A 13,315-nucleotide genomic window follows, 5' to 3' on the forward strand; every position below is an offset into this window, starting at 1 on the left:
ACCTGCACACAGCTCCATGTCCGGGAACTATGTGACATTCCCCTCCTTGGCAGTAGTCTGGCTGTAGGACACACAGACTCTGGCAGGGCAGGCCGTCCACTGACAGGAAGCCCGGCTCGCACAGACACTGAGCCTCCTTCGTCCGGCCGTTCACCACACAGCGAGAAAACTCATCGCAAGCCAGAAACTTGCAGGGATCCGCCTGATCGGCTGCAAGGAGAAGAGGGAGAAAAACATGGTCGATATTAGTATTCATGAAGAGTGCATCCACGCCTCCCTCTAACCATCCTCCTCTCTCCGGGAGGTGCCGAGGAGCGTTTGATTTTAATGAGATCCTCAGCTTGTAGTCTGCAGTGAATTTTAAGATTTAGCCTCTGGCGTGGACGGCTTCCGAGACTAAACGTCAGTTACACTCCGGGGAAATTAGCATGTTTGGAGGGATTCACTGATGAAATGTACACCATGTTTATATTCCACAGTGTGTGCTCAGCATCAATCTGTAAATCAAACATACATCTGCATGTATGTTTCATGTATACGTCTGTATGTGTGTCAATGAAGGTTTATTCTTGGGTCAACATGGATGAACAGATAGAAAAAGAGCCCCACATCTGTCATTTGTCCTATCACATATACACTATTTTCAGTATACGTTCCTGCTAGGTAACAGGAAATGTCTGTCCAAATATGCTTAAGGTCCTCCTTTTGTTAGTGTCCTATTCTGTATTTGTCTTGGTTACAATCATACAAAATTAGGAATTAAACTCTATGTTTATAGAGTATGTATATTAAAAATCCAATAAGTGGTATATTTACTGGAATTGTCAAACAAAACCCAGTATTAGCCTCACTATTTAAGTGATTTACTCAACCCTGCATCAGTCAATATTTTAAGGTCACCACTGCATGTAATAGAAGAGACCGCAGAGAATTATCACATCCTTTACAGCTTTTAGGCCACTCTGACTTTATTAGTGTGGTTTTTTAATCACATTTACTGATTTGGTTCATTAGTCTTCATAGCCTGTATATGAAAGATGGACATAGCGAATTTCTTTTTTTTTGGAGTCAGAAGTGATGAGTGACGCAGAGAGCTGACAGACAACCTGAATATTCTACACATGCTGGCATGTTAGTCACTTATCCTTGTAGTAGTTTCCTCTAAAAGGGACCACAATTTACTAAATGTCCATCATACTGTATTTAGGGAGACTAAAAAAACTCCTTCCCAGCAACAGCAGACAGATGTTTTCAGCCAACAAGTGGACGAGGTGGTTAAGAATCTCACAGTAAAGTAATATTATGTATGAGTGCAGAATTATTTTCCCCAAAGTGTCCCTGACATACACTTGAAGTTGCTGATATTTTTGGGGTCACTTGGGAGCAGTGCAACAAGCTGCAAACACAACACTGGCATATCATGGCCGAATAAAAGAGGATATGGTGATTTTATGAGCCAACAGTTGCCTTTACATACAACAGGTGTGTTGCCTATTGATAAACATGATTCCTCTCCTTTGGGCTCTGCTCTGGTCTCCACCAACTCCTAGGATAAATATCTGGTTCTTAAGGGGCGAAACATTTCACTGTCTTCACCAGTTATTTTTTTCAAACAACTGATTTTCTTGTTTTACCAACACATATTTATAGATTTGCTTCTGTTGCGTGCTTGTGCACGATGCGTTACGATGTTGTCCATGTTAAGATCAGCGCAAAGAAAATGTCAGCAGCAACATGACAGTTTCCCAGCCGAACAAACTCTATGACTTTCTTTCAAACTTTCCACAGTTGTGGTGAAACAAAGCTGCTGCTGATCTCACTTTCTGGCCCCTACGGTCTGGTTGCGTTCATGTTTAAGGACATCAAAGCTACATACCCAAGAAGGGATGCACATGCAAAGAAGCACACAAAAATGTAGTTAAATTCAAGTACTACAACAGTGTATGTGCTGCTAGAAACACTGAGACTGATCCAGACAGTAAAGCTGTGGGCTTTGAAATGAAAACAATGAAGTTGAAGAAGCTCTAACACTTTGTTGAGCCGAGTGGAAGTGAAGCACAGGTGTTAATTCTCTCTGGGTTCATCACTGTGAGAAACCGCTTTGACAAACAAAGCAATTTGATCGATTGTTAAAAATATTGATTAAAGCAGCTTTGAATGCTTTGACAGCTACTTCAATTCAATCATCTAACTACTCTTTCCATCTCTTGGCTGACACACGTTTTTTCCAATTTCCCTTAGGGGATCAATAAAGTACTTCATGTATTTATCTACGTGCAGTATTAAGCATTCTGTACGTACAAACCTTCTGTACAACACAGCTGTTGGCGCAGAAACCTCAGTCAAGATTTTGCTGAAACACAATGATCTGCCTCCAAGACAACAGATGTTGCAGCGGCACTTCTCCACTCTGCAACTCACTTCTTGTCCTCATCCCTTTTATTTCAGCCCTATAATGTTCTCTACGATCCCACTGTGTGTTGGTGGATTTGACGTATAGACCTAATTACTGAGTCTATTTTAATGTGTTTGTGATCTCTGCTCCCTGCCTCAAACTCATCTGTGGAGAATATTACAATAAAAAAGCTTATAGATTCCGAGCTGCATACAAAGAAGCACTGCTGTTACTACAGTGTGACTTACTGTTAGATGCTGTTTTGTGTTTTATCTCATGTATAAAGAGATATCATGAGACATCATTAACCACCACTATGTTGCAGCTGCCAAAAGTCCTTCAACCTTTTTCCCGTAGCGTGTTATGTTATAAAAGTACAACTGCATACAATAAGGATCATGAGACATATAACTTGCTGCTTAGATTTTACCACTTGAATTCAATGCTGACATTGTAGTCTAAATGATCATTGTAGTTCCACTTACTGATTTTGTGTTACCAATTTGAGACAGTCGAATTAGAAAAGAAAAAAATGTTAACTATATAATGTTGGCCCAGAATATGAGAATTTTTTTCTAGAAAATCGATTTTTAAAGTGTGATCAAATGGAGTCCCAATGACGCTCAGTCTTCTACAAAGCGTGCTGCATTATGGGTATTTTGTAGCAATAGTGCTGCTAGAACAGTGGGGGTTTTCAGTTTGTTTATAGTGAGCCTTTCAGAGTTAGTTAGCACTCCAGTGTCTGGCTGAACAGTATAACCTGCAGGAGTTTCTGCAGACTGAAATAACATGTTGCTGCCATTAAGGATATAAAGTCATGTTTTAGATATTTTATGTTTCGCTTCTAAGAGAGAAAAGGCTTCTTGTATGAATGGTATCTTAGAGAAATCTTTCCACAAGTTACTGTTGTGCTGTCCCCAGAAGTTGCTGTCCTTAAAAATACGAGTCCTTAAAAAGAAGACTTAACTAATAATCAGGATATATCTGGCCCAGTACAGTAGTAGAAATCTTTTTTGATCACAACACTGCAAAACCCTGAGTGGACAGATCAGTGTCCACCTAAGAAGTAGAACACTATCTTGACCATCTGACTTTGTCCCTGTGAAAATACACAAGAATGTTTGAAGTAATCCAACCTGTCTATGTTTGGTGCTATTCAAACCTTTCTGTACCTGGTTCAACATCCAGAGAGTGAGTGTCTATCTGGATGTGTAGGTTCTTGGAGGCAGCAGAGCAGAACTCCTCCAGGACACAGTGGACGGCCTCAGTGATGTTGTACGGCACCGACTTGGCAAATTTCATCTTGCTGTTGACGACCACACTGCCCTTCCTGAAGTTAAGGATCTCCAGTTTCTTGAAGCCTGTTAGGTTTGCCTGCAGGAACGGCAGCAGCTGCAGAGAGAAGCAGAGAAAAACCACTTTGTAGTCCATTTCTGTCACTTGGAAACAGTTTTGATCCTGAATGTCTGTGAGGCCATGTGGGAGCCTGAATGTTCCTTAGAGGAAAGAAGCTGTTAAACATTTGACAGTTAATTTGATATTAATGACCAAGTGTTTGGTTTCATTTATCAGCTCGCCTCATCTGTTATACATGAGAAGCTAGATTACTTATTCACACAAGAAAGACATTAGAGGAAAATTACACATTTTCTCCAAACCTCAGTCAATTTTTCTGAAATTATACAACCATTACAGAAACTGCACAAAACAAAACTCCAGGAAAAAAGCAAATTTAAATACACGTAAATGCAGCTTTCGGGTGATTAAACTGTCTAATCATGAATTACACTTCATCTCTTCTGTCTAAACTGAATGAGGTCATAAATAACTTGATGCTTCCCTGCTCACATAATTCTAATTTTTTATGCTCGTGCAACCAAAGCCTTGAGTGCTGTGTGGACTAATACATGCAGTCTGATTCTATCCTACTTTTCAAGTGAATGCCTGAATTTTTTTCAATAAATCAACAGATTAATGCGTTTTTCCAAACGTTGTAGAGACTACAGTGTTTTCCATTCTTGAATTAAAGATTTATATTGTCATGAGTTGTAAAGACTACAGAATGTCTTTTAAATCATACAAACATCTCTCAGAGGAAGAGCTGTGCTGGAGGAAGAAATCATCCCAGCGGTTGAGTTAATCCTCTGTGAGAAGATGTGGAAAGTGAGATTAAAGTGATATTTTCAAACCTGGCAGCCTTTTTGTAATGTTGGGGAAATGTTCCTTTAAAGCAGAAAGCAAATCAGAAGATTCAAATCTTCTCTGAGGCAACCTTAGTTTTATGAAGGCCAGTGTTCAAAATGAGATGATTTCTTCAGTGAGCTTGCATTTGTACTAACATTTGTAGCAGCAGAAGGTAGATGTTGAAATCTATCTTTATTATTTTTTGCTATTTCTGCTGTTCTGAACACCCACTAACCAGTTTGAGTTAGTCTGATTCAGTTTGTGGCACGTATTTGTCTCAGACAATCTTAAAAGTACATTTACCTCTGAGAAAGAGAAGAGACGTTTTTGCCAGAGGCAGCCCAACAAGTCGCTTTACATCTGTAGTCTGTGTGCAAGTAATACGCCAATCAATCACAACTTTAACACCGCCTGCCTAATATTGTGTACATCCCCAGATTGGGATCTGGGGAGTTTTAAGACCGGGTTAACACCTTTGGATCCCTGAACCATCTGTGTGGTACTTAGTCTAGAACAACGTTAGGGTCGGTGGTACAGGCAAATATATTACTCTTTTTCTTTTGCTTAAATGTATTCCATATGCTTACATCAATCAACCACAACAATCGGCAAGGAAACTCCCAGATAGCAGTGGCCAAAAGCTCAAAGAACTCCGGAAAGAGCCCAAGGTGTTGACCCAAACTACAAACTCTCCAGATCCTAATCCGATCAAGAATCTGCAGAATGTGCCAAAATAACCCGAATACCCTAAGGCACAACCCAAAGGACCCAAAGGATCTGCTGGTGGAAACCACCGGACACCGACAGAGGTCCCATGTCCATGCCCCTATTGGTCAAGGCTGTTTTGATGGGACAAGGGGGATCTACACAATACCTCAGAATACTAAAAGGGGGACTAGATCAAATTCTTATCCTTTAACTGGGCAAACAGAGTAATCTTTCAACAGTACTGTGCTTTCATCAGAGTCAATCTACGGGATAATAGGCAGGAGACGTTAATGTTGTGGCTGATCAGTGTATTTACATACTTGTGCCTTAGGGTCGCTGATAATCTAATATACTGTCATTATAATGGGACACATCAAATCCACACTTCACCTCACACTGGACCTTTATCTGTTTGTCACTGCCTCAAAAATCTATCATAGATGCTGTCTGAACTGCTCTACACACCGACGTCTTCCACCTGGAAAATAGGGACACCTGTATCCAAATGCTGTTCTGTGTTGCATTTAGTCACCCCCATTATATTCCTATTAAAACTGTTTAACTTCACACTGAACACCGACTCTGCGACTGGATGCGTCAGGATTGAAAACATCACTTCCAGGACACTTGCAATTAACACTGGCACCTCTCAAGATCGTGTACTTAGTCCCGTGCTGAACACACTCCACACTTATGAATACGTTGCCACAAATGTGAATATTCACACTGTAAAATTTGCAGGGTCTTAACAATGATTCAACCTATCACAGGAAGGCAGAAAACTGGTGCTGTGATGTCAAAACAACAGCTTGACACTCCATGTGAACAAGACAAAGAGAGAGATAGTGGACCTGAGGAAGGAGATCCTCAAAATGCAGGACAAACAGGCTTAAGAACATTTTCTACCCATGGTAGAACTCCTGAACGCCATACACCTGTCTACTTGAATGCACAATGTCACTTTTTGCTGCTTTCGTGCAATTTCATAACATATTAATCATATTCTACTGGTTCTTATTCCATTTATTTACCTCCCATATTGCACATATCTGGCCTCCTTTGCAGATATTGTCTTTTTTAATATTGTTTTGTTATATATGTATATTTGATTTCATTATTTAATGTTGATATTTTATCACTTATTTGTTGTTGTTGTGCACCGTACAGTGGAAGCTATTTATATTTTCGTCATGCCATGTATAATGACAATAAAGCCATTCTAATTCTAATTCTGAGACAAGCCACTAACATCACAACTTGCTGTGTATCAGTGAGTCAGAGGTGGAGAGGGTCAACACCTAAGTGTTTCTTGGTTCAAATCAGTAAGAACTGTACTTGAGCACACCGCATCACCCACTTAATCAGGAAAACACAACAGAGGTTGCACTTCCTGAGAAGGCAGAGAAAACTTAAACTGCAACCAATACTCCTGCACTATTGAGACCATTCCCACTAGCAGCATCACTGTATCGTACAGCAAGAGGTGCAGCGAAAACACCTGCGTAGTGAGCAAACCAGCACGTCACAGGTACATCTCTGCAGGATGTTTGTCAGCAGAGAGGCCTCGCAAGGCTAACAACATCATCAAGGACCTCCCCTACCGCAGCACCACCTCTTCACAGTCCTGCCATCTGGCAGACGCTACAGGAATCTGAAATGCAGATCCTCACCGTTCAAGGACAGTTTTCTAACCCCCAGCAAGAAGATTGATGGACACTTCCAAGCCAGTACCCCATCTACTGTCCTTCCCCTCCACATATCACCGACCAAAGGACATAATGCAATCTTTTGCGCTACTGTACATTTTTCTGCATCTGACCTTTTATACCCTAAATATTGCACATGCTTTTTTGTTTTTTTTGTTTTTTTTTACACAGTTTTTCTGTACGTATCCTTTGACACTGCTCTTTGTATATTCAGTATTTGTCCTTCTCAGTATGTATGAGTAGATATGAGTGATGCGTGCACTTGAATCAGTGCATTCTGTAAACAGGTTAATCAGGGCACAGGGTTGAGACACAGCATGTGATGAATTTCATTGCACTGACAACTTGTTTATGACTGCGTATGACAATAAAAGCAATTGAATCGCATTCGAAGGGATGAAAACATGGCAGAATTGTTTCACTTCTTTGGTTTTGTTTATTCTTAAAAATCCCCTGAAGAAATGCTGAATTATATACAGTTATCTTTAATTCAAACAATTCCCACAGTCTGCCTTAACCACGTTCTTATTCATTTAGAAGTTGTTCATTGTCTTTATAGGTCCAATTTAATGGAGCTCCAGAGCTTATAATTTATGAAAACCATCCACGTCAGAAATGATCCAAGTTTCTGGAATGCTGTCTTAGAAACTGAACTGTTCCATCACTCTCTACAGCAATATTTGGAGTTCCCTCCTCAAGGCGTTAATTTACCAAGGTGTACAAATTCCTCCATGAAACTTCATTAAAGATGATTTTAATGCAAACATTTGTGCAGATTTTCTTTGTCATCACAACATACTCACTAATGAAATGACACTGGAAGCTTTTTGCTCTTGTCTAGTCAGAACTAGACACAGGCACTGGAGCAGAAACATGATGTATCTGAGAAAATGAACGTATTCTGTTGGGAAGCAAATAGAATACATTAGGAAGCTGAAAACACCAGCTCACTGTACATTTATGTATTCAGCAACCTGGGCAAAGTGTCCCCTCTACCACAGATGTAGTCATGAGGTTTAGTGCTCTGAGCTGACGGGTTAAAAGTCAAGTTAAATCTCTATTAACTCAAACATATTAAGGATGGTTTCCAACATCGAAAACACTGATAGTCATTTTTTTGTGACAACACTGACTGAGAACAAATTTTGTTACTTTGTATGTATGAACACTTGTGTGTGTGTGTGTGTGTGTGTGTGTGTGTGTGTGTGTGTGTGTGTGTGTGTGTGTGTGTGTGTGTGTGTGTGTGTGTGTCTGTGTGTCTGTGTGTGTGTATAATGAGTGTTGAAATGATAAATACATTTAGAAGTGGGACCTTCAGCGACTGCCACTGATGCAATTATGATATTTATTCAGGAGTAGCAGGAAAGCAACACGCTGGTTGCTTAAATTTGTTTCTGTCATCAGTTTTCTTCAGTTATTCCTTCGGTCATTGACGTTTTTTGTTTATAAGAGACTTTCCTTGATTTAAAATAGACATATCAGCAACATACTATCTTTAAAACATCCAGTTAAACTCACTCACATACATCTTCAAAACGCCTCAGACGAGCCACATTTCTGCACAATCAAGCTAAAAAAAATGAGAACAAAAAACACAAACAATTTGCTCTAATTCCCATATGGCCATGCATAATCACCTCTATTGCTACAGTTAGCAAAACTGTTCAGCCAAATGAATAGCAAAATCCATTCAGAAAATGTGGGTCTCTTAAGAGTTTGAGGCACTTTTTTATGAGGCGATATCTATAGGCCCGAGCCAATATTTTCTATTCATGTGCTAATTACTGTGTTTCAGTAATTTTTCACTGCTGTCAGCAATAAACAGCAGCAGGCCTGATGATGCAGAGAAAAAGACAAAAAGGGTGATGGTTTGATTCCTCAAGTTAAACAGATTTGAGCTTCTTAAATTTCTAACTGAGAGGGGAAAAAATGTGACTCCATATTCAACCAATAAGCAATAAGATGAAGCTGGCAATTCTTAGTGACAAACTGCAAAGCAAGCTGATTAACTATTGGTGTACACACTAACAAAGCATGACACTTACTAGTAATAGTCAGTCACAACTGCTGTCTGAATTTCTTTTGAATATCTCTGTACTATGTCCTTCCAGGCATTTAGTTCACAGGATTGTTCACCACTGCATCAAATAAGGATACTGACTGAAAACTAGGGAGCCTCTGGAATGATTATCATCATTTAGCGAGCTTCGCATAATTTATTCAAATAACGCATTTGTGTCAAAGACTCCTGTCTCATTACAATTTAGAAACTGTGTTTTTCTGTGAATCAATTTCAGTAGCTGATAAGCTAGGACTATCTTCATTTACTCAAAGGTTTGAAAATTCTAGGGTCGAATTTTGTATAGATTTACTTGACAAGCACTAATTGAGCTGTTTCCACTGAAATGAACAGCTATCGCTACACATTTTCTTTTTTCAATGCAGGTGCGACTGTGCAGTTAAAACCAGTAATTGTCTGATTGGCATTCACAACAGGACTGACATTTAAAAACATCTAATTTGGAGGCTTTTTATCAGCATTAAACTGTACGGTGGTGATGTAATGGCAGTTTTTTTTCTAAATGCTAAACAAGACGTAGTACTTTCTGTTGTGGAATAAACATTTAATAGTGACCTTGTGGACTCCATTTAAGCACTAAAAGGTAAAACTTCCTCACATACAGTAAAATGATCTTCTCCTGATTTGAAAAGCTGTTGTTGCTCAAACTGAGCACTTCTGCAAACTCACCACTCAGCAGGCAGGTTTCTATTTTAAGCAAAAATGCTGTCATTATTACCATGGATTCACCTTTGCTTTTTTTTTTTTTTTTTAGAACAGTGGTAAGCTACTGAAACTACTGGCATCGTCATTTCCCATTAACATCATTCCAAGGGCTATAATTCCTCCCCTTTTTAAATTTTTTTCAAATGTGTGACGTCTGCAGGAAGCGTCAAGTTTAACTGACAGGAATAAATCCCTGAATGGGGAAACTATTTATGTTGAAGAGGATATACTCAAGTGCAGCAGTGATGAGTATGCTGGCATTTATTTGGGAACTGGATTTATCCTAGAAGAAATTGTGAAACAAATAAATGATGAATTTCACTGGAATAACTTCAGTATATTGGGAGCATCCTTTTTTTTAATAGCACAGACATAAACGTAGGCATTCATCCAGTTAAAAAGTATGTTTGTTGTCTGTTTAACCCAGGTGGTTTAGACTGAGCACTGAGTCACCTGCTTACCTAACATAAACCATAACTATTGTTTCTATCATTACCTCCAATGCAGTAACTGGAACAAAGAAGCAAAGAAACAACACAGATGCTTTCATACAGGCACTGAATGATCCAATGAAAGTTCTTCTCCAACATATATAATTAAGCTATGGGAGATCTACATAGTTCTGTAATCATGTTGTTTTAAGGATACTGCAGGACTGTATTATTATTGTGTTATCACTATGTTAATACAGAATTATTACTATATTGTTATACACATGGCCAAGCTGTATTTTTTTTTCTTTGTTTAAATCAATGTGTAAACATTAGCTTAAAAGCATGTGTAGAAACCCACGACTTAAACTTAATTTCTCACCAGAAGAGCCAATCTCCAGAGTTACAGATCACAAGGAAATATATAATGATGAATTTGGACTGCATAGTGCAAAATATTTCTGAGAGCTCAGTAACCAGTTACCCTCATCCATTCAGACAGTGACAACAAGAAGTGAGGACAGGAGTTGTTTCTCTGATTGCTAGACAACTAATTTGCTTTAAGTAGAGAGTTGGAATACTACCCACCCAGAATCACTACATAAGAGATCAAATTCAATTTTTGTAATTAGAGACAGTTAGATTCAATCTGATGGAATCTACTGGTAAATTCTTTGTGGTTGGCAGCTGTTCATCTCATGCGTCAAGAACTGCAAACTGGATATAACATATCTTAAGTATGATGGTGTTAAAACTTGAATGTTGCTGAAGTGTGCAGGAAGCGTGATAGTAATACAGCTCTTGCAAGTAATTCTGATATAAGACGCACTGCATGAGCAACGTTTTATTTTTCTTCCTTTAATTTATCTTTTGCTTCATTTCTTTTTTTTTCTGTTTCTGTTTTTTAATTACCCATTTTTTTCCTCTGGTGCGTGGGGTGGACTGTTTGGGCAATTGAATCAATGTTTAGTTAGCTTGTTAGACATGTTCACTGCTGCATCAGTTGTGTATATTGACCTGCCGAATTACATTTTGACGTCATATTTTTCTTAAGATAAAACTTTCAAATATAAAGTTTCAACAACAACAACAACAAAGAAAAGAAATGAGGCGAACAAGCTTCCACAGGTGCAGAGAAGAACAGCTGTTACAACAGCTATGGATGAGCAAGCAGGAAACGAGTGGAAAGAAAATATGACTTTAAGGGGCAGCGAGCACGGAAAAAGTGGTGCAAAGTGTCATGAAGCTTTTAACACACACTGCTTCCCTTCTTTAGTTCTTTTGTTATTCAGTGCAAAATACTACAAAAACACTTTCAGCGATGAGCATTTCCCCCAAATTTTCTTCAAGCGAACAACTTTTTACTTTTGGAGGTGAATACATTGCAAAATGAACATCAATGTATTTTCTTTTTCTAATATAGGCAAACAAAAGGAAAACAATGCTTCATTTCATCCTCAGCACATCTGAAGCAAACAGCTCTTTATCTTAATTTGTACCAGAAAGTGCAGGCGATCAGTACATCGTTACATACATTTGCTGTGTCTCCATATTTTTCCCCGACTTCTACCTTGAACACAAGGTAAATGCATAGGGTAGTTACAGGCATGCACACGTTATGATTGATTTTTATTCAGTCTGGTATATTTCAGTGCTATTGTCATGTAAGGCACACTGTACTGGGGCCCAGAGAGAACTTTGCACAATCTCCATTTATTTAATATTCACAACTGGGAGTTTCTTCATACAACCACAGACTTCTAATAGTGACCACTGGGAACTTCTCAATACAACTGATCAGTTGCAGCTATATGAGAACTTGGAATGTAAAGTACATCTACACTAGCAAAATCGATTTATATAATCAATGAATACAAATTAGGCCATTTTTGTCATGGATAATAACTTGAACATAATGGAAATAAACCACTGACAAATAAAGTTTCTCATTTAATCTCCGCATTTTTTTAAAAAAGCGTTTGTGCTGCAATCAAGTTTGTTTTTAAAGCACAGCACATAATGCATATATGTGCTAGGGCTGCACAGCGGATGGAATAATAATGACAGTTTTGACTTCTCTTAGGTAAATAATCAACATGAAGGACTGTAATATCAATATTTGAAATGCCCCACTCACAGAAAACAGCCAGCGTCGATACAGTCTCTTGGTATTAGCTAGTGTCTGTCAATTAGCACATTTTCAGCAAGTGAGGAGTTCTGGTACATTTTCATTTACAGTTTAGCTCCCAGGAGATGCACTGAATTCAGATGAAGATGTCATATTTTGATGCAAAGATAAGTAAATTAGCAGAAATGTCAGCAACATTAAAGACACTAAAAACATTTCATTTAAATATGAAAACTTAAATATGAAACTGCAATAAAAAAAATAAAAAAAAAGGTTTGCCCTCAAAATCCATTAATAATCATGATCGAAATACCAATTAAAATTATTGTGATTATCATTTTGGCCATCACTGTGCAGCCCTAAAGTGCTCAATATGTAGATCATCTTGACATCATCGATCAATTGCCTATAGTCACGGTGGACAGAGAGCAGACTGTGTTCCCTTGGGTTTCGGGAATTGTGATGGACAGTTTTCGCTTGTTTTATAAACAGAACCATTGATTAGTTAATCGAATAACTAATCAGTAAAAAAATAACCACTAGCTGCAGCCCTGCTAATATGTTAATTAAAATCAGATTTTAAAAGCCAGATTCTTCAAATGTTGCTGAGTTCAGAGATTCTCATCACACAGAGAAAGCCCAACGCTGCTACTCTAATCCAAATATTTCAAAACAGCTGAATGCTGGCAGCCAATATAGCATCTAAACAAAACTGCTGCCTGGCTGCTAATTGAAGGGATTTACTTACTTGTTTTGGGAGGAGCGCTTATCAGAGTTGCATTCAAATGAGAGTAACTGGCAATAATAAGAAAACAAGTAAAAGGGAGAGCGTTCGCCCACCATCACCACTGAGTATTTAGGCTGATAAAAGTTTCTGATAATAGAAATAAGAGTTGAGTTCCCTTCTTGAGATGGTATTTCATTGAAAACTTTGGATGAATGACCCTGATAGTTGCTGAAAATGTCTGAATAAAATTG

General features: G+C 38.5%; 1 protein-coding gene across 6 annotated transcripts in view; it reads right to left on the reverse strand.

The window, feature by feature from the left end:
- Positions 1-13,315, reverse strand: part of LOC111574551 (interphotoreceptor matrix proteoglycan 1-like) — a 158,175-nt gene that overhangs the window by 29,913 nt on the left and 114,947 nt on the right. For all 6 annotated transcript variants that reach the window (XM_055015728.1, XM_055015725.1, XM_055015729.1 and 3 more), the window contains 2 exons: positions 3,568-3,787; positions 3-210 (listed from right to left, as the gene is read on the reverse strand). In XM_055015728.1, coding sequence (XP_054871703.1) covers positions 3-210; positions 3,568-3,787 — 428 coding nt within the window. The remainder of the gene's footprint in view (positions 1-2; positions 211-3,567; positions 3,788-13,315) is intronic.

This window comes from Amphiprion ocellaris, chromosome 12, assembly GCF_022539595.1.
Source record: "Amphiprion ocellaris isolate individual 3 ecotype Okinawa chromosome 12, ASM2253959v1, whole genome shotgun sequence".
Taxonomy (NCBI): domain Eukaryota; kingdom Metazoa; phylum Chordata; class Actinopteri; family Pomacentridae; genus Amphiprion; species Amphiprion ocellaris.